The sequence below is a fragment of the Apus apus genome, chromosome 8 (assembly GCF_020740795.1).
Source record: "Apus apus isolate bApuApu2 chromosome 8, bApuApu2.pri.cur, whole genome shotgun sequence".
NCBI classification, from domain to species: domain Eukaryota; kingdom Metazoa; phylum Chordata; class Aves; order Apodiformes; family Apodidae; genus Apus; species Apus apus.
Genome location: NC_067289.1, coordinates 17,183,226 through 17,209,775, shown reverse-complemented (window position 1 = coordinate 17,209,775; position 26,550 = coordinate 17,183,226). Strand labels below are relative to the sequence as shown.

At 44.0% G+C, this 26,550-nt stretch overlaps 2 protein-coding genes across 5 annotated transcripts in view; both read left to right on the top strand.

Moving 5' to 3' along the window:
- ABCC5 (ATP binding cassette subfamily C member 5) overlaps window positions 1-2,587 on the top strand; it is a 47,890-nt gene extending 45,303 nt beyond the window's left edge. For all 3 annotated transcript variants that reach the window (XM_051626045.1, XM_051626043.1, XM_051626046.1), the window contains one exon: window positions 697-2,587. In XM_051626045.1, the coding sequence (XP_051482005.1) occupies window positions 697-756 (60 nt within the window). In that variant the 3' untranslated portion in view covers window positions 757-2,587. The remainder of the gene's footprint in view (window positions 1-696) is intronic.
- A 960-nt stretch (window positions 2,588-3,547) lies between these two features.
- On the top strand, window positions 3,548-23,686 carry RNPEPL1 (arginyl aminopeptidase like 1). Of its 2 annotated transcripts, none has more exons than XR_007890159.1 (11): window positions 3,548-4,352; window positions 10,974-11,114; window positions 11,738-11,889; window positions 12,332-12,448; window positions 13,537-13,772; window positions 16,082-16,195; window positions 17,244-17,356; window positions 18,443-18,551; window positions 19,941-20,168; window positions 20,465-20,719; window positions 21,276-21,372. XR_007890159.1 is itself a non-coding variant. In XM_051626048.1 (11 exons), the coding sequence occupies exons 1-11, from the start codon at window positions 3,633-3,635 to the stop codon at window positions 21,546-21,548; spliced, it is 2,346 nt and encodes a 781-aa protein (XP_051482008.1). In that variant the 5' UTR covers window positions 3,554-3,632; the 3' UTR covers window positions 21,549-23,686. The 2 variants fall into 2 exon arrangements, 1 of the variants encoding a protein (XP_051482008.1); XM_051626048.1 differs by having other exon boundaries at window positions 3,554-4,352; window positions 20,465-20,607; window positions 21,276-23,686.
- The last annotated feature ends 2,864 nt before the right edge of the window (window positions 23,687-26,550 follow it).

Here is a 26,550-nt window from a genome sequence, read left to right as displayed (position 1 = left end):
CCTCAGGCAAATAATGGCATTAACAGAGCTTAGACTGTAGCTTGAAGGTAGCAGCATTTATAGCCTTAGTTGTAATTGTTCTTTAGTAAGTCTTTTCCCAAGCAAGAACTAACTAGCATTGATCTCTACCCTGCTCAGAGGCCCAGACCCAAGCTTACACAATGTCAGGGACTGGCTAACATTTTATTCAGTGTTACTCAATTTAAGGAGCAGGGTGACTACATTGTAGTTAGGAAATGGCCTTTCCAAAGAACACTCAGCTAAGCAGGGGGTTCTTTTCCAATTTGAAGCTTGAGGACAAAAACTGGGGGGAGAGAAGCATGAGAGAGCAGGGGTGATAGGCCAAAGAGGTAATGCCCTGCTTTTTCCCTAAAAAGTGAGCTGAGTAGAATGTGAAGATGAAGGCTGAATACCTTAATGAGAGAGGGAAAGAGCATGGACTTCATGTGCCTAAACTGTTAAAACAGTTCAGTCAGTTGTCATGTGCAACTCTGTCAAGGACAGGATTATATTGGGCCCTGCAGAACTGTGTTTACCCCGTGAACTTCAGTATTTCCCTTGAAGAAAAAGGGCTAATGTACCTATTTCCCAAGTGCCACTGGTCTCAGAGCATGGCTTCATTTTGCAGCTAAGGCTGAGCTAATGGCAGTCTGGGCAAAGGGAGCCATGCTGATCTTGTCCTCCTTCTTCTTCCAGGCTGGGAGTTCCTTCTACTTTCCTGATGCCAGCACTGGCTCTTGCCTGGTCCAGCAGTGACCCAGTTCAGAAAGCTAACTTGCAGAAAGTTCACCCTCCAAAAGCAGGAAGGCTGTACAAAGGAGACAGGAAGGCACACCTGGAAGGGAGGTGAAGTGGGGCTGTTCTTTTCAGTAGGCGCTAACTGTAATACTAGCATAGGTAAGAGGAAACTGCACTCAGGATTCATTGCACTACATTGCTGCTTCCCAGTTAAGCTCTCCTAAAAAAGGTGAATACTTCCCTGCTGCTTCAGTGAGCTAAGAGTTCAACAAGGTGTGAAACAAAGGCCTGTGATGGAGCAGGCCAACAGTTGCCTGTGGATGGCAGGGGTTAGCTCAACCATTTTGTTAAACCTTAGCTCCAGCAGTCTTACTTTGGAATTAAGGAGACAGACTGCCAGAGGGAAATGTTCTTTCTGCTGTAATCACTTACCTGCTTCATTTGGCACTTGCCTCTGAGTACAGAAGCATTGCTTCTCACATGGGTAGCAGTAGTATTTTTTTATTGGCTTTTGTCCTGAACAGGACCCAGGAGCAAGTTGTGGCCTGGCCCGGGGGTCCGTCACTAAAGCAGAAGGAAGAAACAAACATTTACAAATGAGACTGAAATATCTGTATCTTGGAAGCATTCCACAACAGGTTGATGATGGAATTTTCAGGAATTGGGTCCTGCTTTAGAATTTATAGTGTGATATCCCAGAGAAAACTTCATCCTGTGAGGGGTAGGGTAAGTCTGGGATTGGGACAGAAGCTTTCCTTAAAGAGATCCTACCTAAAATAGCATGGGTATTTTGGTTACACATTCTAAGAAGGAGGTTACACATCCTTCTTAGTATACAGCAAAGGCTGTGGCCCAAGACTTGAAAGAGATTTGCCTGGGATAATTGGTTTGCTATATTAACCCTCTGGAATTTCAGTTGCATCAGTTTTGCTTATTCTGCCTAAATGCAGCAAGTGTAGGTGATCCCAGTTCATTATCATAAGCCTAAAGACTCCTAGAATGTGTTCCTGCTCATCTCATCTATCTGATGAGTGGAAATGCTGTACTTGCTTGGGACTTCAATCAAAATACAGGTAGGATTCTTCTGAAATTACCCAATGCAGTTAATGTGGGACTAGGTTGGTGTAATTCAGTGCAAAGTCAGGCCCTGATGCTCTGGTTTGAACACCTGAGGACACTTCAATACCAGAGGTGAAGATGAGGGTCAGATCCCAAGGGGCTGGTGCTGTGGTCTGCATATTACCTGTAGGTTAAAGCCAGAGGGGGGATCAAGCAGATCAATGTGGCTGGGGAAAAAAGTTTGAGAAAGCACAATTATTTCAAAAGATAAATGGTGTGAGTGAGAAAAAGGATAAATGCAGAAAACTTGATTTATAAAAGGGTGTAGAGAGAAAAGATGGCAGGACAAAGTTACTCCAAGTTACAAGGGCATCAGGCAGACAAAATTGCTTCTTGAAGGTGCTTCAAAAGAAAATGCTGAGAAGATGCAGGATGGCTGTGATGCCCTCATCAACCACAGAGCTTTCCTCAATGCTGCCTTGTTTTTTACTGCAACTGTAGTGTGTATTTTCCTATATATGAGCAATCACACAAAGATTTTCTTTATAGTCCCCACTTCATGTTGGTCTAGGATAATGCTGTGATTTGTTTTACCCTTGGCTCAGCTGATGACAGCAGCCACATTGTACTCGGGCTACTGTTTCTGTCTCTAGCATGACAATACAGTGGCAACTCACTTGGGAAATGGTGCAGATGTTGCTGTTACTAGTGCAAGGCTTGGGAGGCTTTTAGAGTGTGGCACTATGGGCTCATTAGACCCAGGTAATAAATGTTCCTGTGTCATCAAAAAGACATGCCTTGGAGACTCATCAGGTGGCTGAGCAATGAAAACAACTCACAGAAGTGTCTCTATGTGGGGCAGCTGCTCTTGGGCTGCATGGAGTTCAGATCCGTGCTACTTCCAGCACATCTCCTTTCCTCCAGCTTACTGTCTCCTACCCTTGCACACAGAGAAACAACTGGTTGTGCAAAGATGATAATTTTGTGGTTTCTGTCCTTTCTGATTTAGGAGGTCAGCAGGGGATGGTGTGTGATTGATTGACTCAAGGGCTGGGGAAGAGGAAAGCTGGCGTCTGGGGGCAGTTCAGAGAGAGTGTTGAAGGCAGCCAAGGTGGGAAGGAGGAGATTTAAAAAAGGGGGTGTATGGGGTGTCGGTAGAGGGAGGCTCTTTAGGGTTAGACTGTGAGCTAGACGTGAGGATTGTGACCAGGAGCGGGATGGTGGAAGCCAAAATCGGTGTGGGTGGGATGAGGGGCGCATGCCCCTGCGGGGAGCCGTGGCACGGAGGGCTGGGCGCTGGAGGTCTTGGGGCGGGGCGAAGGTGAAAATGAAGCACTCGGGCTGCGAGGAGGACGAGGAGGCAGAGCTGGCAGAGGCTGCCCCTGAACTGACGGGGCTCCGTAGCCGTGCCGAGGGCCGCCCCCAGAGCAGGAGCGGGCGGCACCGGCGTGTCCGGGGTCAGAGCCCGGTGGCGGGGGCGCGGGGGAAAGCTCTGTGTGCTTGAGAGAGCTGCCCCCGCCGGGTCCCGCGTCCCCGCCGCCCCCGGACCCGCTGCGCCCACCCCCGGAGCCCCCGCTGCGCGCGCAGCCGGCGGCGGGCGGGGCTGCCCTCGCGCCCCCGCCGCCCCGCGCAGCGCCCCCCAGCGGCCGCGCCCGCCGGCGGCTGTTCCGGGCCCTTCGCTCCCTCAGCCGGTGCCGCGCGGGGCCTGCGCGGCCGTTTTCCCCCCCCTCCCCGCCCCGGTCGCTCCGGCCGCCGGGGCCTCCCTCCTCCCCGCCCGCCCATGGATTTCACATAGCAGCTGCCGCCTCCGCCGCCGCCTCCTCCTCCGCCGCTCCATGGCGGCACCGGCTCCGCGGCCGCCCGGCCTGTGCTGCTGCCGCAAGGGGTCCGCCGCCGGGCCAGAGGCGCCGTCGGCCCCGCCGCCTCCTCCCGAGCCGCCGCCGGACGTGGCGTCGGCCTCCAGCTCGCAGCTCTTCAGCCTCCGCCACCTGCACCTGGGGCTGGAGCTGCGGCCCGAGGCGCGGGCGCTGGCGGGCTGCCTGGTGCTGGAGCTCTGCGCCCTGCGGCCGCACCCCCGCGCCCTGGTGCTGGACGTCCACCCGGCCCTGCACGTCCTCTCGGCCGCCTACCGCCGCGCCCCGGCGGGGGAAGCGCCCTGCTCCTTCGCCTTCTCGCCCACCGAGGCCGCCGCCGCCCCGGCCCCGGTGCCCCCGCCGCCCTGCCCGCCGCCGTCGCCGCCGCCGCCCTGCGCGCCGCCCCGCGCTGCCAGCCCGCCCTCCACCGCCACTTTCCTCTCCGCGCCCTGCATCGCCGCCGGCCCGCTGCCCTCCGCCGCCGCCCCGGGGGAGCTGCCCGCCAGCCCCCCGCCCGCCGCCGAGCCGCCGCCGCCGCTGCCGCTCTTCGCCCAGCCGCCCTGCGCCGCCTGCCCGCTCGGCTTCCGCGTGGACCCCTTCACCGACTACGGCTCGTCCCTCACCGTCTCGCTGCCCGCCGCCCTCCAGCCCCACCAGCCCTTCCAGATCATCGTTCGCTACACCACGGCCGACGGCCCCGCCGTGAGTACCGGGCTGCGGGGGGCGGCGGCGGTGGGGGGGGGGTAAAATAGGAAACCGAGCGCCGGGGCCCTCCAGTGCCACCCGCGCCTTCCTCACATTTTTCCTCCTGGTGCAACTGGGAAGCGCCCCGGCCCGGCAGCAAAGTCAGCGGGACGTATTTCATACTTAGTCCTCCTCCTTTTATGTCCCTGTCCCTCTGCTGCCTTGTCCCGCCTCGCCTGACAGCTGCGTCTTCCTCGGCAGCATCCGTCCCCTGCCCGCGGTGCCACCAGCCCCTGCCCGCGGTGCCACCAGCCCCTGCCCGCGGTGCCACCAGCCCCTGCCCGCGGTGCCAGCCCCTGCTGCTGCCACCGAGCCCCGCGCCGTCCCACGCCCGCGGGGCCGTGATGCTCCTGCCGGCCCAGCTGCCCTCCCTTCACCCCCCGTCGCCGTGTCTCCCAGGGCTGTGCATCCCCAGTCACCACAGTCACTTTACAGTCTTCAGTCCTTCCAGGGCGTGGCAGTTGTTGGCAAGGAGTGCGAAAATTTAACAACTCCTGCTCTGATGGAATTCTTCCGCACGAGTTACGTAATTTGGCGAGTGCAGGAGTTCCCCTGTGGGTTTGGCCGGGTGCTTACAACATGAGGCCTCCTGCACCCAGCTTGGTGTTCCAACGAGCCATGGTCAGGAGCTTTGAGAAGAGCAGGGGGAGATTCCACATATTCATACAAGTTGTCTGCTGGAAAAAAAAATGGATGAGAAATGGGCCAAAACACCTCTTTCGATGTAACTGTGGGAGGTGCTTCTGTGCCTGTGTGGATTTGCCTTCTCCAGTAGTGAGATGCTTTGTAAATCCTGACACTTCTTTTAAACTCCTGGTATTTAGAAGCACTTTGTTCCTGGCCTTCTCGGTGCTGTCCAGCAGATCTTGTGTTTTGAACAAGTTATGACAGTGAAAACATAAAGTTTTCACTGGTACATCAGTTCTTTTTGTTTTTGTATAGTCTGTTCAAGTTGGGAACTAAACTAACGTGATTTTCATTGTGTGGTTCATCAACCTGTTTGCAAAAGGAATGTTTTTTTCAGAGTCTTGCAACTTTGATGCCTAATGGGATTGTCTCTCAGCCTTCTGTTTTGGTATTGCTCTTGCATTAGTCAAAACCAGTAAATGTGTGGATCTGTTTACTGTTACAATTTATTTAACAAGAGCAGGAATTAAACATACCAGTTTAATTCAAAATAACCCAATAGCAAGTATATACTAGACCTTTCCTTATAAAAGTGCACCTGAATAGAATGAGTTTGCTGGATCATCTTCAGTCTAATTTTAATACTGCATTGAAACTCACAAAAGTTAACTTAATCCTCAGAATGATCTGGATAGTCTTAATACATTGGCTCACTTGGAACAGGAGCTCCCCATGAGACTTTTATTGACATAAGTTTCCTTTTGTTGCATGGTGACCTTTTAACATGCTGGATAGTCCTTCCCTAAAAGTGCAAAAATGAGGTTGAATTCTGGCAGTTAAAAAATTCTGTTCCCTTGTAAGTGAGATTATTTTTCCTTTTCATCTCCGAAACTCCTGGGTTCAATATTTCCTTGTACAATACTCTGCTGTAGTTTTTCTGCACTGAGGAGGTACCTGGGTCTTTCAGGGCCCACACTGTGTTCAGAAGATTCTGTTGTTTGCTTTTTTCTTCAAGATTTTATGAAGAAACCTGTTTATTTTGTCCATTCCGTGCCTTGTTTATAGTGTGAAAGCTTTAAAACTAATTTGGTGTTGTTCAGTGCTCTATAATTCTCAGTGTGGCTGAGCCATACCTCCCGAAGTACAGGATAACACACTTTCCTCCTCTTGAAGAAATTGTTTCATTTTAGGCTAGCTTGTGCTTTCTCTTGTGTTCTGCCAGTCCTGTTGCCAAAGGGGCAGACTGTCTTGCTGTATTGTGGAGAAATGGTCTCAGATGTAAAGAAGTAATAATCTGAGACTTGGCTTTAGAAATTATCTGAAAGTCATCAGAAGGTGCAAGGCACTGGTTGATGTGATGTTCATTTAGTGTCACCTCATGTTAACAAGTTGCCTCCTTGGCCCTGCACGCAACCTGGTATGAATGTTACATATTTGAGGATGCTGAGGGCAGGGAGTTTTTTCCATTCTCTCTGTTGTTTGCCTCACTTCCCTGGATCAGATGTGGACTGACTGTTCTTCATCCTGTCCTTTGAAGTCTTCATTGTACCTTTAACAGTGTGTACTGCTTCAGCTGAAGTGAAGCTACAAGGACTAGTGTGAAGAGATTATTGATGGTTACAGTGTCAGGGGCATGCTCTGCCCTTTTCAAGTGTTACTGGAAAGTAAAGACAGGCACGGTCACTGACATAAATCATGCCATGTTTCCTTGCTCACTATTGTAGATTTTGGCTGGCAAAGTATTTCCTCGAGTAGCACCTGTTCTAGCCCTTCATGTTCAGCATGCTGGACTATTTTTTTTTTTGATCCAAAGTGATTTCATGCTATTGTAGTGCTATGTCACTGCTGTTTTTCAGCCTAGCATTGCATTTTAACAGGGATAAGTAACTTATGTGTGAGGGTGAGCTGGTTTATAGTTGTGTCCAGTGCATTTCCTCACAGTCCCTTTTCCCTGCATAAACCACACAACTTTACAGTGTTAGACCTCCCTCTTCTGAAATGTGTTTTCTTTGGCCTTTCTCTGAATATACTCCTTTTTAGGTGAGGGCTTATTTTCTATGGGATCCTTAGCATACTTGTGGGACCTCTAGACAGTAAATTCATGTTACAGTGCAGCACAGACATGTTGGCAGTAAGATTAGCAGCAGAGACAGTAGTCAGTTTAAAATTGGAAACCGGTTGCCTTGATATACTTGGTTTGTGCCATCTGGATATGTTATTCGACAGTCCCATTATTTCTCGTGTGGAGGAAGGAGCCAAGATCTTTGGTTGTTTGATGGACGCTGAGAGACAGCTGAGAGACTAAATCTGCCTTTCACAGAGCATTCCAGCTGCCTGTGCAGCTAGGAAACCATATGCTCTGTACATCACCAGTTCACATCAGAAGCAAGAGTATCTCATGGTGTGGGCTGAAGGCATACACTGGTCAGGTGTGTCAGTGACAGCAGTGCTGCTCTTCCTCCCCTTCTTTCCCCTCATCCCTTACTTCTTGGTACTACAAACAGTCTTTCATAAGACCTTTGTTTTTTTTGCCTCCTCCCCAGGGAGAAAAATATGCATCTGTCTCTTGCCCACAGTGTCAAGCCTCTGATTTGGCAGTGCACATGTTAACACCAGTGCTGTTTTCTTTCCACAACAGGCTTAGATGCAAACCCTGCTTTGTTTTCTGGTGTGGAAAATGATAGCATTTCCTTATCTTCAGGATTAAGCAGAAAGGACAGCCTGTTTTATAGTGCTGGAAACTTCCCTGGTGTTCCATTAGAGTTCTCTGACCTCCTTGAGTGACTTGCTGTCCAGGTGTGCCTTGCTTCTGTCCCATCCTCTGCATTTCAGATGTGTGGTTTACTTTGTCATCAGACGGAGTGGCCTGTTCATTGTCTAGAACAGAAGCAGCGGTGTTGCAGTTTTTGTCAGGAGCTTCGTCAATAATGTAGGTAGAAACATGGAGAGATTTAAAAGTGAAAGAGGATTAGATAATTGTCTTTGTCATTTGCTGGATTTGGGTAAAAGATTATACTCTAAATCAATAAAAATTATATTCTTGGCAGGTACCTTATAAAGTGTGAAGCTTCTCTGCAGCTTGTGGGCAGGGGGAAACTTGGATTGCCCAAAGCCTCTGTTCAGCAGAGAAACTAAGCAGCAGTTTTTACTTAAAATGCACCATAGAACAGCTTTAATGTATGAAATCTCCTGCACACATTAAAACCTAGATAAAAATGCTGAATATTACAAGGACAACACATACATCTCCAAACAGGAGGACAGGAGGGATTCAGACATAGAGTAGATGATATGGCCCCAAATATTGCTCTGTCCCTGTGTACTGCTCCACCCCCAGCAGTACCCTGCTTCTTGCACTCCTTTCTGGGATGCTGCTTACACTTGTTTTCCCCAGTCCATAGTCCTGCCTCTGTCCAACAGCATAGCCTGGTCTATTTATATTACAGATCTATTTATATTGTTCAGGATAACTTTCATCATTGTTCCAAGTGCATCTGGAAAGAGAGACAGAGGCTTGCCATGTAGCTGCAGACGTTAGGAAATAAGGGAAAAAAATACTTCATCCTCTGCAAATGTTTGTTTCCCGCTTGGCCTGTGGGGCTGGTGCTTCATTTAACTTCAACTGAAGGGTACTTGAAATAAAGGGTCACTGGTTGAAGAGAAGTTGTCCTTAATTTATGGAGTTTCTTGTAAACAAGGATCAACTTCTTAGTTCCTCTTTGCTTCCTGCTTATATTTTCTTCCTGTGCTGGTCAGGGAGAACTTCCCTTATCTCTCTGCTCTAAAGACATTGTCTGACAACCATTTTTCCTTCCTACTCTAGTGTTGCAACTTACGTCTGGTGTTGTCTTATTTATCTGTTTTCTTTGTTAGCCTTGTCTGTCTCACAGTAAAGCAAACAGAGCCTTTTGAAGGTGAGTCTCTTCAGGGCCAATGTTACAGATTGTAAGTCAGACTTTCTGTGATATGAGCCCAAAGTCACTGATCACAGGAGTGTTTTTCAAAGTTGGCATTGGGGCAGTTCTTAAAAAACTTAATTTTTGAGCGTCCTTCATGGATCATTAGAAAACTGATACCCTGGATTAAAACACAGCACTTGCATTTTTATGTGAATGTATGTTCTGAGAAGGAGCTTTTCATTTCTAATTGTGTTTTTTAATAAGACTTGTCCCCAGATGCTTTCTGGAATGGTTGCTTCCAGTTCCACTATGTCATATTGCAGAGAAGATACTCCTTGCCGTGAAACGCAGGTACTCATGGAGTAGAAATCTGTAGCTGTGTAGTGCACCTCAGCTGAGGCTGAGGGATTTGGCCAGTGAGAGGCTGAAATGCAGCACAAGGGTTGGAGCAGTTGCCCAGCCTCAGCCCTCATGGTGTAGGTGAGGCAAAGGTCATCAGAAGTCACGCTTCAAGCATGCGTTTGGCCCAACAGGCTTGAAACGGAAGAGGAGAATGCTGCTCTGAGATTAGCTTTACTTCTAGATAAAAGGTTTTTAATTTTGTAATGCCTCCCACCTAAAAAAACCCATTTGTCAGTGGAATTGTGATCCTCTATATGAGTAACTGAAAGCTGCTGACAGTATGTTTCCTTTCCTTACCTTTCTCTGATCCCCAGGGGTGCTGCTTAAGTGGATGATTTGGGAGAGGAGCCCTCTGGTATCTGAGAAGAAGGGTCTAAAGGCAAGGGAAGAAGATAATAAGAAATAACCTTGTAGGACAGAGGGAGAGAGAGGGAAAACTTTGACTTCCAGAACACAGAGAGGTTAACTAGGAGACAGAATTGTAGTATGTCATTAAAACTAGAGCAGACATAGTACCCATGCTTCTCTTCTGTAAGTATTTAATTGCTTTCTCTTGAGGTCTAGAATTGAAGTAGTGTCTGCACTAGCTGCTGTTCCTGCATTGAGATTTATTGGTTACTTTGATCTAAGAATTCAGCAGACTCAAGTTTTATTCCTTGTGCTTGATTGTTCCCAAGACTTCCAGTGGTTCCAACTTTATTGCAAGTTTCACAATATTTGATATTTTCCATAAAAGTTCAGCTCCAGAGTTCTAGGTTTACAAGAATATACTTACTTAAAAGTGTTACTAAATTTCAAAGTTGGAGGCAGGGAGCATGTGAAAGCATAAACATTACATTTGAAGCAGGAAAAACAAAAAGGCAAATAGCTGCACTTTTTCATATTATACTTAATTTGTTCTAATTACTTGCTGAGGGTCTGACTCATGATTTACTTGCGGTTTGATACTGAAAACTGACATGCTCAGTGGTGGTTTTTTTTGTTTGGTGTTTTTTTGGTGGTTTGGTTTTTTGTTGGTTGGTTTGGGTTTTTTTTGTGACCACCCAGAATCTCCATACATACTCTGCAAAAAGAGGCCTCCAGTGTCATTGAACATATGTTTCTTACATATACTGACTTTTCTGCGTAGTGTCAAAGTGTTTGATGCTTCAGCCAGCAGGGCAGTGTCAGGGTCAGAGATAATGTTGTGTACACTGCTCAGCCTCAGGGTTTTTTGGTTTGTGGGTTTGTGTTTGGTTTTTGGTTTGTTTTGGTTATTTCCCCAGCTTGTGCTACCTGACCCCTACTACTCCTGTTCATGTTAATTTAAAAACATGAAGATATTCAGAGTATGCCCTCTGAGAAGAAGGTTGTGAGGATGTTTGCTAGGGATGTTTTATTAACCAAGAAAATGGATGCAACAGAAATAGCCAGTGGCTGGAAGGTACTACTTTATCCCTGTGAGAAATTACTCTGAGTAGTCATGACAAATAAACAGGAGTAGAAAGATGTATTGTTAGAAATGGAAGTGTGCCCTGTGCCAGGTGTGCGCCTGGGGAGCCAAACAGCTCCTCCCCCACGGTCTTCTTAATTGCAGGTTTTGGTTTTTGGCAGTTTGTCCTCGTGTTTCTGCCTTTTTCCCTCACCTCTCCTTCTCGTCGTGTTTCAACAGATCTGGTGGCTGGATCCAGAGCTGACGTATGGCAATGCCAAGCCATTTGTCTTCACGCAGGGACACTCAGTGTGCAACCGGTCTTTCTTCCCCTGCTTTGACACACCAGCAGTGAAGTGCACCTACTCTGCCACCGTCAAGGTAAGTGACCACATGGATATAACAGTTCATGGAGCACTTGGCTGCTGTTAACTTAGGAAAGCATAGTTACATTGTGTGTGGATATATATGATATAAAATATTCATTGTGACAGTGTTATAAAAATAGGGGATTTTTTTTTTTAGATGCTATTCTGGTTCTTTGAACAGAATCAGGGTACTGCCACAAAGGCAACTTTGTTGCTTGTCATGCTTGGGTCTTGCCTTCCCACTACTCAAGGCTGAAAAAGTAACCATGAAATGGATAACATGAAAGAGAGAATTTAGCCAGGCACTTCCAGCAGTGGTTACTGATGATAATGCTCAACTGTGTTTTATGAAAAAAACCAAGTTTTATAAAAGTGGCATCAAATAGTGTTGCTTTTTGTATACATGTGTTTGTAGATTTAATATGTGGATACTTCTGGTGGAGCTGGCTTAAGAACCTATGCAGTATAGGAGGAGTAATATTTTTGTTTTGTGTTACCTCAGTGACTGTTTTTAATCTACATCTTCTTAGGCATAGATGAAAAAAAAAAACAACAAACCAAAACAGAGAGATCTGTGTTGCACTCATTCATCTGTGATCATCTGGTGAACTGATGTGTATGATGTTGGTCTTCCAGGCTCCAGCAGGCATCCAGGTGTTGATGAGTGCCACCCAAAGCACCTACTTAGAAGAGGAAGGTGTATATCAATTTTACATGGAATATCCAGTTCCTGCCTACCTAGTGGCCCTGGTGGCAGGAGACCTTACACATGCAGACATAGGTCCAAGGTAGGATTTGCAGTGAGTTGATTTGCTTCATGTGTCTCTGTGCAGTGCTTCAGGTTATAAGTAGTAAATACTTTGGAGTCATGGATAAGGGAACAGTTGGGATCATGAGCTGTGAGTGTTCAGAAAGTCTGTGGCTTAGTTGGGTATAAAGTACTACATGGCACTAAACTGGCAAATATATTTTCCTCTTTCATAAATGTTGTTTATTGTCCCCTGTAATAATTATAGTTACATTCTTCATTGCCTTAAGGTGATTTAAAGGATCTTTGATGATCTTTTGTCATGTACCCATTGAGTGTTAGTCTAAAGAGGGCCTGAGTCTGATGTGAGACTTCGTAGCACTGTTACCATACATGGAAGTGTGGTGAGAAATCAGGCTATTTTTTCAAAGAGATAATTCAGTTTGCTGAAGTATCACCTGATGTTTTCTGTTTTCTGACAGGAGCAGAGTGTGGGCAGAGCCTTGCCTGCTGCCAACAGCCATCAGCAAGCTTTCTGGCATGGTTGAGCGCTGGTTGACTGCTGCCGAGAGTCTGTATGGGCCGTATATATGGGGAAGGTGAGTTTAATAAGTCATCCAGGAATGTGTAATGGGAACAAAATAAAACAATCTTGAGAAATGATTGTGCTTTCTCCCTAAGCTAGCAACAGCAGGACAAATGAGCTTCTCAACTGGCAGAACTGTAGCAGCTGGAAACAAGCTCTGGAGTTTCATCTCTGCAGTGGCAGAGAGTATCATGGAGTCATGGTGGTGTTTTTGCCTGCTATGGTGGTCAGAACTGGAGGTTTCTAAGCAGTGGATCTTCCCTGAGGAGTAAAGGTTTTCATACTATAGTGTTCTGTGATGCAAGTCCAGCATTGAGCTGGACACCATTTAAGATGTATGGCACTTTGATTTATTTATCCTATTTATTTTTAAAAATGGTACTTGACATGTGATACATATTGTGGTATGTCTGAATATGCTGAAAACCTGACTCATTACAGATACATTGAGAGTCCTGGTTCCCTAAACCAAACATTGTTTCTGAAGTTAAGCTTAATTATGTATGAAAAGATAATTCTTTGGGTAAGCATTGAAATTATCTGAGAAAAAGGCCCAGTGTGTCAGTGCTGATCATTGGTGGAGAAATTTAGAAAACCAAAAAAATAGTATTGTTACATTCTGGAGAAGACAGACTAAGCCTGTTTTGCTGACACTGCAGGTACACCAAAGCAATTAATGAATTTGATAGCTTCCCAGCCTCTCTGTTTTCTGGGAGCCTCTGGAGACTGAACACTCTGTGTGTGGTAGTGTATGTAGAGCAAATATAATGGTTCTGACTCTCAGATATACAACTTATGATGAGTTTCCATGTGTGAAGGGAACATGGTGCTTCTAAGAAGTGCTTGATCTGCTGCATTTGAAAAGATTGTCTAGTCTTTATGTCCAAACCTGAGCAAGTCCTTGGTCAACGGAATAAACTCTGTGATCCCCTGCTCAGAAGAATTAGGCACTACTGGTTAGCAATTTTTTTCCTGAAGTCACAAAAAGTCTCAGAAGAACCTTCCCTAAATATAAAAAAGTTACTGTGTGTGTCTTTTGAAATAGTGGTAATTTACCTAACTTGTTCTCCTCTCTTCTTTCTTCTCTCTCCCTAATTTCAGATACGACATTGTTTTTCTTCCTCCGTCCTTCCCTATTGTTGCCATGGAAAACCCATGCCTGACCTTCATCATCTCCTCCATTCTTGAGAGCGATGAGTTTTTGATCATCGATGTCATTCATGAAGTTGCCCACAGCTGGTTTGGGAATGCAGTCACCAACGCCACCTGGGAGGAGATGTGGCTGAGCGAGGGGCTCGCCACATATGCGCAGCGCCGGATCACCACCGAGACCTACGGTAGGGTGTGGAAATGTTTCTCCTTTTGATGTGTCTAAGCACCAGCTGAGAGTTGGCTGTAGAGAGTATTGGCCTCGAGCTCAGAAGTCTGCAGGGAGCTGTTTTTCTTTTATTTCTGGGACACACATAACCCCAGACTTTGCAGTGAACATCTCGGATGCTCAGTGTGAGATGGCTTGGCTTTGGGTGGAATCAGTAGGGGCTCTGCACGAGGTGTGTTAGCACAGGATGTTTGGTAGGATGCTTGTAGGAACTTTGGAAGTACTGTTGGGTTCCAGGCAGGTGTTCATCTGTCAGAGCAAGGTGAGCAGAGGATGCTTCAGACAAAGATGTAAGAAATCTTACCATGGTTACTTTGTGAAATAAGTATTCTCTGAACAAGCGTCTTTCTAATCCTGATCAGTTAGTAGCTCCCTACTGTTGGAGAGACTGATGGCAATAGCTCTTAATTAAAAAAAAAAACAACAAAACAAAAAGGTACATATCTACCTAGCTGTCTCTTTTCTACTTGAGGCTTCCTGTGGAATTGTACAGCCCTGCCTTGGACTGCTTATATCAGGGAATTTCACAGATCAATTGCGTGATGCTGTCTTAGAATATATAAGTAGTAAAACTTTCTTACTGCTTTTCATTTTAATTGGATTTTTATTGAAGTGAACAGTGGGAACACACACTTCTCTAGTTTGTCCTGTTATGTTCTCAAAAGGCTGTACCATGTGTATCCTCACACGTCCGCTGTAAACAGTCTTGGAAAAATTCCTGGAAATCTTGGCAGTGAGAGTGTTTAGAAGGATGCCTTTGTTTTTATTCATGTGTATTGTTTTTGGAGATCAGCTAATGATAATGAAGCTCAGGGAAAGAAGTGTTCTGAGCAAATACAGAGGTATTACAATGTATATTGGATATGCTTGAAAGCTCTTTTATGTTGAGTAATTTTCAGTGGTTAGGACTGTTCTTTTAAGTCACATTATATTATACATGGCAATGATATAATAGGGTAAGGATACTGACCTGTTCTCTGTCCCATCTTAGTCTGTCCCTCTTACATAGGACAAGATCCTTGGTGATTTTGGTCTATTCTCTTGAAATTGGGAGCTTGCTGTTTCAATAAGCAATTGTTCAGGAAGCTAAGAAATGCTTTCTCCTGTGCCATTCTTTAGTAAGCTCTTTTTGCATTCTATTTTGTTTCTAAGACAAAATTCTGATCTAAATCTTGCCATTTCTGACATAATTTCTGGAGTGTCTTCTGCTGTTAATTAAAAGGTGTCTTTGTAATTACATTGTTTAGAGAAATTGGAATCCACTGAGTACCACACCTCTTGGATCTTGCTTAATCATCCTCCCTGTATCTTGAAGAAATTACCCTTAACTCTAGCTATCCTGGTTCTTGCTTTCCCCTGTAAAGCACACTTGCCCCTTTCTCTGCTACTATGGGTTCTTCTATCTTCCAAATATATCCTGATTCTTAATTCTCATTTTGTTTATATCCGATTCCAGTGTATGTACATCCAGACTGAGATTGTAGCTATGCAACATGCCCTAGTGTTGAAGACTTAGAAAGAATGCTGAAGTGTTCATGGCACTGGGTGTTAAGTGTCTTCTGAGTCTGAAAATCCATTTCCTACAGCATTTTACATATGCAAGGCCTAGGAAAGATGTCTTACCTTGCCAGTGTAATTCAGCTTGATTGTCTGGAAAACATGGAGCACTCTGCACTGCAGTTAGAAGAGAAGGAGCAGCCTGCCTAATTGCAGCTATAAAGCACCCTAATGAGTGGAAGGTGAAAATTGTATGATACAATATTGGTAGGATGCTAGATAAAGCATACAAAGATCCACAGAAGCTGTTCTATGCCAACTAAATATATTCCTTTTCTATTTTCACCCAGAAGGTGACATTTGCCTTGGTTTTGAATATGGAATTGTGTGTCTGTCATTCTACCAGTGACATTGCTGTTTTGTAGCATTTGAAAGTTACCTGTACAATACTTATTCCAATGCTTATCTTGCAAGAGCTGATAAGATGGTGTCAAGAATGTAAACTTAGGCATCCATCTTTGTGCTGCTTTGTTTTTCAATTCAGCCTGCTGCATAATCAGAGTAAATGCACCGGTTTAGGTTCTGACTTTCATCACAAAGTGCAGGAATTTTTTTTACTCAAGTTTCTCTGCCATTACAGTGCTATGATTCTATCTCACTATTGTGTTTTTTACACCTCCCTTAGCTTTTAGTTTGTACCTGTGCTAGTTCTGCACAGGTCAATATTTGCTCATCATTTTCCCACAACTAGTGTGTTTCTTTTTGGAGTAGGAGCTGCCTTCACATGTTTGGAGACTGCATTCCGCCTTGATGCTCTTCACAGACAGATGAAGCTCCTTGGAGAAGACAACCCGGTCAGCAAGCTTCAGGTTAAACTGGAGCCAGGTATTGCTTTTGGCTGAAGCTTCTATACACAAAATTTCTGTCTAACAATGCTGGAATATAGACCAAAAAAGACTAATTTTTACATAACCTTTATAAAAGAAATGAAAAAGAATAAAAGAATAGTCGTTTGTAAATGAGTCTAAAAGTAAAGAAAGAAACTTGCCTTGAAGATGTCTTCAAAGTTGGCTAACTCATCTTTATAAATATTCTTCTGTTTAAGAACAGAACAGACTCGCTGAGTAGAAACAGAGTGTGAAAAACTGCCTTGAAAGCTGTGTGGTTTTGAGCTTCTGAATATGGAAAATAAAGTAGTTTATAATGAAAATATTTGGAAACATCAAATAAAATCCTGTGCTATTAAACATTCCTCTTTTTATGTGTTCATGTAAGAACTACATACAGATAAATATAAGTACTTGCTCTCCTGTTGAGTGAGCAGTGCAGGGGCCGTTGGGTTGTCCCCTGAGCCAAGTGTATGCCTGCACTCCAGCATGATTTATCTTCTTCACTGATAGTTCTCTAGTTCTGTCATCACCATTGGAGGTCTGAAGCAGTCTTCCATCTAGATTATACTGAAAGCAACCTAAAATGCAGGTGGAGATGATTTTGGAACTAAATGGAATAGAAGAGCATGTGTTGAAAGTCTCAAAAAATGAACAAGTAGTGATTACTTTGTATTGATATATTTACAAATTTGTGGTGTATTGATTCCCTGAGTTTGGCATTACAAAAAAGGAAAAAAAAAAAAAAAGAGAAAAATAAACAAAAAGAAAAGGATTTGTCTGCAACTTCTGGGTGTGTATTCAGTGACTTTGAATCTGAAGTGACTTGTTCCATTGGTTAGCTTACAATCATTGATTTTATTTTTTTTTCAGCAACTTATTCTGTTTAATTTACTGCAGGAAATTAACAGATAGGCTTGTTGTTGGGTTGGTTTTTTTTAAGTCACTGCACCTCCAATTGGTGATCTCTAAGGGGTCTATGTATTTAGAAGGGTTGAAAATTAGTGTCCTCATTTCAGTGTCTTAAAACATTGTTGTCTTTTCAGGTGTAAATCCTAGTAATTTAATGAACCTCTTCACCTATGAGAAAGGCTACTGCTTTGTTTACTACCTGTCACAGCTTTGTGGTGACCCCAGGCATTTTGACTCCTTCCTAAGAGTGAGTATGAATAAGCATGTGTTTCTCTCAAGATTCAGAGCTACCTTTTTTTTTATTATTCCCCCCGGTTTTGTTGCTGTGGCTAATTGATAGGTGTAAAGTTGAATACAAGCGTGTCTGAGATGGCCCATCTGCCATCATATATGAATCTTTCTATGTGTGACAGGTTTTTATTAAGATTTCTCTTAAATCAATGTGCTCGTGCTCTTTCAGGTTCTGAGCGTATGAGGTGCCAAACACAGAGCAGTATTTTATTTTTGTTGCCTCTTGTGTGCTCCAAATAATTAAAAAGCTGTTTCAGCAAAGATTATTTCCAGGGAGGTTGTGGATGCCCCCTCCCTGGAGGTGTTCAAGGCCAGGTTGGATGAGGCTTTGAGCAGCCTTGTCTAGTGGGAGGTGCAGGGGGCTGGAACTAGATGATCTTATAGGTCCCTTCCAACCAAACCATTCTGGAATGATGTGACTTCATTCATTACTGAACAATAACAGCTTGTGGTGTGTTTAGACAGGGTGACAAAGGGCAGGTTTCCTGCATTAGGGCACGTTTGGTGTCTGGCAGCACATCTGCAAAACCTGTAGAAAATTGTCAGCTGTTGCCTTGTTTTTGAAAAGTGACACAACTCATTGCTTTGTCTTCTTGCTGCATGCATGTTTTTCATCTCCTCCTCCTATCCATTCCTATTCCATCTTTCTCTTATCTCTAGTTATGTAAGTATGACTTTAGTCCATAATCTATCAATGAATGGTACAGTGGCCAGCTGTGTTCCGACTTCTCCTAGTGTGAAGTATTAGGAAATGTTTCTGCCCTTGTTGCATTAATGTATCTGTGATCTTTATCAGAAAAAAACCAGCTGTACTCAGCTGTCAATGTATTTGCAGCTACCCATGATTTTTACTTGTTATGGTGCTTTACTCATGTGGGAGGAGGAGGGAGACTATTTTTCTTGACTTTTTTTTAAGTCTCCCAAAAGCTTGTTCTCATTCTTCCATCTCTTATTATTTTACTTTTTTGTTGCATGCAGTGGTTCTACATCAAAAGGAAGCAGTCTTTCACCTAACCATAATTTATCCTTTTTACTGTTTCAGGCCTACATTGAGAAGTACAAATTTACCAGCGTTGTGGCTCAAGATCTTCTGGATTCTTTCCTGAATTTTTTTCCAGAGCTGAAAGAGCAATGTGTTGAGAGCAAAGCAGGTAGGAAATGTACTTAGTTATCTGTGAACACTGTAGAAAATCTGCATGATAAATTTTGTGTTTGGCTTGAAGATTGCATATGAAAATGCTAAGGTAAACAAGCCCCTTTGTCAACAGCCACGTTCATTATAGAAATGCTTGTGATGATTTATTGTTACTCCCTTCATGTTGGGGAAAGAGAAAATCTTAAATTGCTAACAATTTTGACATTAATCAGCTGAGTGGCCCTCAGTTGGCTTTCTCATTAACTCATCTTTCACAGTGCAGATACCTATCAGTGCATGTGAGATATATTCATGCTCAAGTGCAAGGAAAGGGTGAACACAGTTTGAAATTTCATCTGTTTTAATTACAGAAAACAGGCTTTGACAACTGTAGCTTTTCCCAAGGCCCTATCCATGCATATAAAATCACTTCCATAATATTTCACCTGCTCTTATATCCCCTAATTATAGTTGTTGGTAGATTTATGAAAGGTCTGTAATCTACTTGGTATTTATTAGCACACTTGCTTAAAGATATGAGACTAATGTTATCCTGCCATGTGTCTGTACTTGCAGATAATTACTGAACCCATTGGTCAATCTAAACCAGACCAGCAGTGGAGTACAGCTCTTAAGGACACGAGGTTCCCATAGCCTTTGTGGAAACTGCCTGTGGAGAGATGTAGATGGGTGATGCTGCTGTAGAAGCAGCTGCAGCATGAGCTCAGCAGTTGTGTTTTACTTGGCCCACTGCTGACATGCTGACTTTTGCATATTCAGGGTTGCAGGAGAGAAGCTTCAGGGTAGATGGTGTGGAATGGGAAGTATTGCTGAGTGTTAGGAAAGTGCTGAGGTGGTAATGGGCCAAGAAGAACTCCACTGGAAACCAGGCTCTACTACCTCTGCTGCTTGTGGAGAAACTTTTTGTTTGTTTTAGTTATTAGTTGTATAAATAAATCTAAAATGGCTTGGTGCTACTGGTGGGTAGGAGGGGCTTAGTCACTCCTCTTACCTCCTTTTTATGAAGCAGATTTTCCCCATATTCTTCAGTCTTCCTCAAAACTCAGAGAAAAGCATGCACAAAAAAAATCTTATTTAGAACATTGTTTGATCATAGCCTGGCTGTCTTAAGAGCTTGTGTGTTTCTTGTACTTACTCATTGTAATGTTGAGCTCTAGAAAACTCATGGTTAAATCCAGCAGAGGTGTTCTTTTCATTCTTCCACATGTAGTGTAGACAAGCCTGGTAGGACTGCTAAAACTGTTCTGTCACTGTACCTATAGGATGGTCTGATTTGCTATTGTTAGAACCTCTCTGAACTGTGATAGAAGCAGTCCTGAACCTTGAGGCAGCCAAGTCACCTTCAGAGACTCCTGCTCGTTATTTTTGGTGCTCCTCATTCCAGGACTGGAGTTTGAACGTTGGCTCAATGCTACAGGACCTCCATTAGCTGAGCCAGACTTATCTCAGGGATCCAGTCTGACTAGACCAGTGGAGATGCTCTTCAAACTCTGGACTACAGAGCCTCTGGACTCTGTTGCTGCTGCCAGCAGTGTTGACCTCACTAAATGGAGAACGTTCCAAACCGTGCTTTTCTTGGACAGATTACTGGATGGGTCACCCCTGCCTCATGGTGAGTACTCTTATCAGGATAGTAGAAAAGCATTACTTGAAGAATGAACTGAATGTTAGAGAGCCCCAACCCTTGTTGACTTTACCATTCATGTCAAGTCAGGTTGGATAGGGCTTAGAGCAACCTGATATAGTGAAAAAATGTCCTTGCCCATGGCAGGGGGTTGGACTAGGTGATCTTTAAAGGTGCTTTCCAACTCGAACTGATGTATGATTCTATGGTTCATTATTCTCTGATGAGCCTCAAGCTTGACAAAATAGGTCATAGTTCTTCCTCTGTGTATGTTCTCTCTTCAGAGGTGATAAAAAAGCTTTCGGAATGTTACTCCTCTCAGCTGGACTCCATGAATGCAGAAATCCGTATCCGCTGGCTGCAGATTGTAGTCCGAAATGACTATTATCCAGACCTTTACAAAGTCCGTCGCTTCTTGGAAAACCAGGTACTAACTGCTGGATTAAAATCACTGCACCTCTCAGTGCATGAGACATGTGCATGAGACATGCGACGTGAAAGACCTTGGAACTTCTGCTTCCTGGCCAAGTGTAGACCAGGTGTGTTGCGAAGGGGCCGAGCATGGCTCACCTGCTAGCGGGTGGGGAGGAATGGGCAGATGTAATTTGAAACACCTACCGATGATCTCTGCTTTTCTAGCCTAACTCAATACCCTTGTCCCAGCTCTGCCCGGTGCAGTTTTTGTGTGGCTTTGTAGCAGCCCTGGTGTTTCCTAGACCAGGATTTTTCACACTGCTAAGTCATGTGATTGTTTTAATATTTACACTTCAGGCAAGCCTAGGTAGGGCTCATTGAATTGCTTTCAGTAGTCTTTAGCGTGCAGGAGCAAGAAGTTAATGCTTGTATTTGCTGTGGCCTCTTCTCCTTGGCCTTTTAAAAATAATTCTGTCATTTGTGGGAGTAGCTCAGTCTTAAGGAGCAAATGCTTTTACATTATCATTCATAAAAGTCTTAGCATTAAACTTATTTGGAATAAACTTGCCTATCTTTTGAAGAAATGTGTTGCTTGTCTCCAGTCAGAAGTCATTCAGGTCTGTTGGAGCGAACCTCTTGACTTGTATTGAAGTGATATTATCCAGTTTTCCTTTTTTGCAGATGTCTCGGATGTACACAATTCCACTTTATGAGGACCTTTGCACTGGCACCCTCAAGTCTTTTGCCTTAGAAATTTTTTACCAGACCCAAAACCAGCTGCACCCCAATTTGCGGAAAACCATCCAACAGATCTTATCACAGGGTTTGAATCCACTTCCTGCCATAGACACTACAGCAGTCACTACAGACACACCAGCGATGGTGCTGGAGGACAAAGTCTCAGAGGCCACAAATGGTGCCATTTCACTCAGGGATGTTAACGTGTCTGCGTAGATCACCAGCTTATGCCAGCCATGAAGCTTGAAAATGGGGACAGAACAGAGGAAGGATACCAAGCATCACCTCCTTTCCCTCAGCCCTGCAGATGCAGTGTGTTGCTGTAACTGGATTTCCCTCCCAAACACAAAGCAAATGTGCCTTCAAGTATCCAACATGTGACACTGCCAGGTTTCAGAGACCTCCTTCAGCTGTGGGATGGATATTTTGATTCGGTTTGTACTAGGCAGTTGCTTCTCCATGGAAAGAGGATAGTTCCCTTTCCTGAGGCTCTTCTGGATGGTTTCTTCGAGTTTGTTGATTGGTGGTTTGCTTTTTTTTCCCTTTTTTCTTTTGCCTGAGGCCATTGAGGCACATCCTACTTGCTGTGTCTGTGTTGCTGGGGAGTGTATATATGTCAGGCTGCCATTTTCCTGATATTTGGGCTGAAGTTCTGCAAAGGAGAGACTCAGGAATTGTCAGTGGCAGCAGGCCCATTTTCATGTTATGCTCCTTACTGTGACAGAGGTATTGTGATTTGGGAGGTAGGGAGCTAATGCTTAAATAATTAAGAAACTAATTTTAAATAGCTCATGCCCCCCTGCTTCCAGGTGGATAAATAATAATAATGATTTATATATATATGTGTATGTCTGTATAGATGCATATTATACGTATACACACGTACATATATATATATATGTATAAAAGACCAGGGAAACTTTATAATGGATCTGAAATCCTTCTGTAGTTAACCCTATCCTCTCAGTTTTCCCTTTGCACTCAATGGGACAAGCAATAAAGAAATGTATAGGCTGGAATTCTTAAAAAAAGTTAAATTTAGGTGCCCAAATACCATCAGTTCTGGTACTAGCTGGATGCCTAAATCTTTTTAACTGTTCTGACAAGCCTAGCTGCCACCTTTGTGTAGCACATGCACCTGTCAGATGCACTGTGTCTCTTCTGTCCTTTTGGAAGAATTAACAGGACCTTTAATTTTTAAAAAGATCCCTGTCATGTCTTGGGCCTGTAAGTTGACTGTGGACATATCCATGCTAAAATTTTACTGCCTTGACTAATGTTTGCCTGAATAACAATTGCCCTGTCATATGATAGTCTGAGGTAAGCACCCTCTTTCTTGATGGGAAACTTTTTAAGCCCCACTTTACCCAAGTCTGTTTTCAGACTTGTGGTGGTAGCAAGATGCCATTTCATTTACACAGCGTGCCATTTCTCTTGATCACTGGCCAGGCATGCAGGATGGGGAGATGTTCTCTTTTATCTGTGCTGTTTGGCCTCGGGAAGCTGAGGGCAAAGCATCGTCGGGTATTGCCAGCCCAGGTGATGGTTCATGGGTTCTGTGCCACACTCTGTTTAGCTCATAGGGAGCTGTGTGCCTCTGGGTGAGCTCCCAGGAAGCATCTCTGAGCTGACGTATCACCAGGATAGAGGACTAGTTTGAATAAAAGGTGAAACAATTGGAAGAGGCTCAGCTGAAGGAGATGCTAGAATATGTTACCTGCTTTGGGGCAAATTTTTTAGCCCTGCTACGGGGATCTGCATAGCACAGGAAGAGGGAAAATTGGGGAGATTTTTTTCACCAAAAGTATCTGTTTACACCCATGTGTGGATGGGGACTTAGGTGCTGTTACTGGATCTGCATTTTCTGGCTTTAAATGAATTTGGACTTCACCATAGCCTTAGCCTGGGCTGAACTGGGATAAAGCAATAATAAACTCAGGCCTCTGTACTGCTTAATTAGTTTTTTAAATGGGCCATCAGAATTGTTGGGCTTCAGAGCTCCAAACTTTGCTCTTTGAATGGGATTATCTTTTTAGTTCTGTTTTGTTTTCCCAGAAAGGATGGAGAATGATGTTTTCTGTACAAATCTCTTTCCTTTTTATTTGTTGTTCTATTGAAAGAGATTTGTACAAGCTGACTTTCCACTTCCTGACTTGCCACTGTTGGTGCTGTCTCCTGGACCCCACTGCCAGCAGCAGCAGCCTGGCCAAGTCCAGTAACCACTTGCATCTTTTGGAATCCCAGGCCTCTGTTTTAACACATTTTGTGGGAGAATGTATGTGACCCCAGTGGGAATTTTTAATTTACATGGATGCCTTATGATGATTGTCAAATTAAACTAAGCTTTGTGACAAGTTTAGCCTTCTGGGCTGTTTTTCAGTGTCCCTTCTATAGATGTGTAGAAGAGTTGACTTACATTGTTTTGTCCTTTTCTGGAGGGCAGCACAGAGGGAGTTTGGAAGCTGTTTTAAAAGCTGAACAGCAGGAAGTTGGAGAGGTGGCAAAAGCAAACAATCAGAGTAAATATCTGTTGTTACTACAACTGACTGAAATATAACAACTCAGCCATGTGTTTGCATATACATGCATCAGAGCAGGGAGATGCTGGCTGAACCTAACAGGCTGTTTCCCTATTAAAGAACTTGAGATGTAAGTTAAATGTTTCTGTGCCCATCTCTGAGATCCCATCTAATGATTCTTTTCATAAGACTTGTTCCCTGAAACACAGAAGCAGAGCAAGATTTGCTGAACATATTCTATGCATCCTTTTTCAGGTACGTTTGCTCTGCCTGCCAGCAAGGAGTACATTTTTATTTTGAAGAGACAAAAAATTGGCAGCAGGTTTGTGAAGATCAGCCTTTTGTTGACACAAAATAAATTAATGCTTCAGGCTGCCTTCTGTCTTGATTTATAGTAAACTTCACATTGACAGGCAAATTAGACTGAGATTAAATAGAAACAATTTATTTGCCTTATCTTTGGTATGTTTGTTTCTGATCTGCTAAAGTGAGATTAGTACAGCAAATTGGTTTTATATAAGCAGATGCCAAGAGATAGGATTATCTTTATTTTTAAAATGAAAACTATTAACTTATTTCATTGCAGCCTTGAGCTGCGACATGAGATCTAGAAATAGCACTTGTGGAAAAGTTCTGCAGAGACAAACCTTTTAATAAAGCAGAGTGTTGCTAACTTATTTTTTCAGCATTTCATAGCCATGTTGGTGAATACATTAAGTATAATTTTTTTAACCTGCACATATTACTCTCTGAAGCTTGTATCAGTAATTTTGCTATCATAACACATTGCAGTATCCTACCCATGCACTCCATTAACCAAGAACAATTCTAGCAAGCATCCCAAACATTCTGATGTCATCAAAATTTCCACATGTTCTGGCACTGCAGTGACCTTGGCTGTTGCCTTTTTCAGATAACACAGGACCTTCTGTACAGCTGTGCTAAGCACATGTACTGCACAATTCACTTGGGTCAAGTACACTTCTTCAGTCTGTTTTCCCTGTTTGTGTTTATCTAAAGACAAAGCAAGGCAATGCAGTCAACACTTGTAAAGCACATGACACTTGTTTTCACACCCTTTGCTTTAGATTGATAGAAGCTTAAAGTCATTATGACCACAGTATCAAACTTTGTGTATAAAAGAAACTGCACATTGTGAGATTTATCAAGCCACTATCCTCTGAGACACAGCATTTTTTTTTGGGGGGGGAGGACCCAATTTAAATGACACTGAATTTGTTGAAGCCCCAGGTAAGTTGTTTCAGCTTTTGATTGCATGCATTCCTAAATCTGCATACCTAATTACTGGTTTGGATTTTTCTAGTTTCAGCTTCCAGCTCTGAAAGATACTGCTTTGTTTGCAAAACATAAACTGCTTACTCTTACAACAGTAAGAAACATCCCATCTAAGAACCTCTTCTCAAAGAAAACAGATTGAGTTCTTTGGTCTCTTGCTGCAAAGTATGTCATCCACATTTCATGTATAGCTTTAGCTCCGGAGTGGAGTATGATGTTTCAGCATCCTTTTAAAGTGGAAATTGCACACTGTTTCTCTAAAATTACCTCAAATGCTGCTGTGTATGCTGCATCCACTTGAAAAAGATTTTCTTACCAGTATTGTTCATTTATCCTGTTTTTTCATTAATTGCAGTAGTAATTTGGGCACCAGTTAGAACATGTCTTACATGGACACAGCAACCTTTTCTTGTATAGATAAAAGAGTGCAGAAAAAAGCTATTCAGTACTCTGGAGGTGACTTTTCACTCTATGCAAAGGGAAGCTAGCTGGTTGCCTTAAAGGACTGAGCCTACCTGAACACTTCCCCTCCCTCCTTCTGCACTGGAAAACTCAAGTCTTACACCTCTCATTTCTTGGTAAGAATTGGGATTATATTCAATATGGTGTGCTCTAAAAAATGGCATTAATGGGTTTTGCAGAGCATTGGACCCTGTTCCAAAAGGGTACTCACTGAGATGCAGTGTCTTAAGGAAGAGTGGGAGGTGTTGGGAAAGGGTTGGAGATGGGATATTCTTCATGCTACTAGCATTTCGTGGAAAGTGGCACAGGGATTAAGTCCTAATAACTGGTTGACATTCCAGGTGTATGACCCTAGGTGTATGACCTAGGGAAGCATCAGCTTTGTGCATTGTTTTAATTTTGGTGTCTTGTACTACCTTGTTCTTGTGTCCTGTGGTAGCTAGCAGGGAATTCCGGAGCTGTGCTTTACCCCTGGATGCGCCTGAGGTAATGAGGGAGACCTTTGTCTAGGAGTGGGGTCTTCCTCAGTGGCCAAGCCACTCTGTCTTTCTGGAAGAAGACAGAGTCTGTCTTGTGGTAGCTGAAGAGAGCGCTGTGATAGATACCAGGCTGCTTCTGGCTAGCTGAGGAAAACCAGTAGAGGCTTCTTCCATACCATGTTTTTCTCAGCATAACCCCCAGATAGCCCCTCCAGAATATCCCTGAAGCAAAATTACGTTCTGTGCTGTTCCACTGACTCAGCTCTGACCACTGTCAGCCTAGTGGTGTTGCAGGGACTAAGCCTGTGCCTTTCTAAGCCTGGCAGCAGAATCCAAAGAATTGGAAGAGCTCCTCCATGCAATTTGAACAGTTTGCAGAAACAAACACTCGTGTTGAGGTCAGCAAGCATTGCTTGATCGCTTTTACCCATCTCCCCGTCCTTGAACTATCTGGAATTGGAG

Excerpts from the sequence above, each read along its gene's own strand:
- RNPEPL1 (XM_051626048.1), top strand. The coding sequence starts at position 3,633 with ATGGCGGCACCGGCTCCGCGGCCGCCCGGCCTGTGCTGCTGCCGCAAG. Across the intron at positions 18,552-19,940 it reads ATGTGTTGAGAGCAAAGCAG|GACTGGAGTTTGAACGTTGG; the intron begins GTAGGAAATGTA and ends TCCTCATTCCAG. Across the intron at positions 20,608-21,275 it reads GTCGCTTCTTGGAAAACCAG|ATGTCTCGGATGTACACAAT; the intron begins GTACTAACTGCT and ends CCTTTTTTGCAG.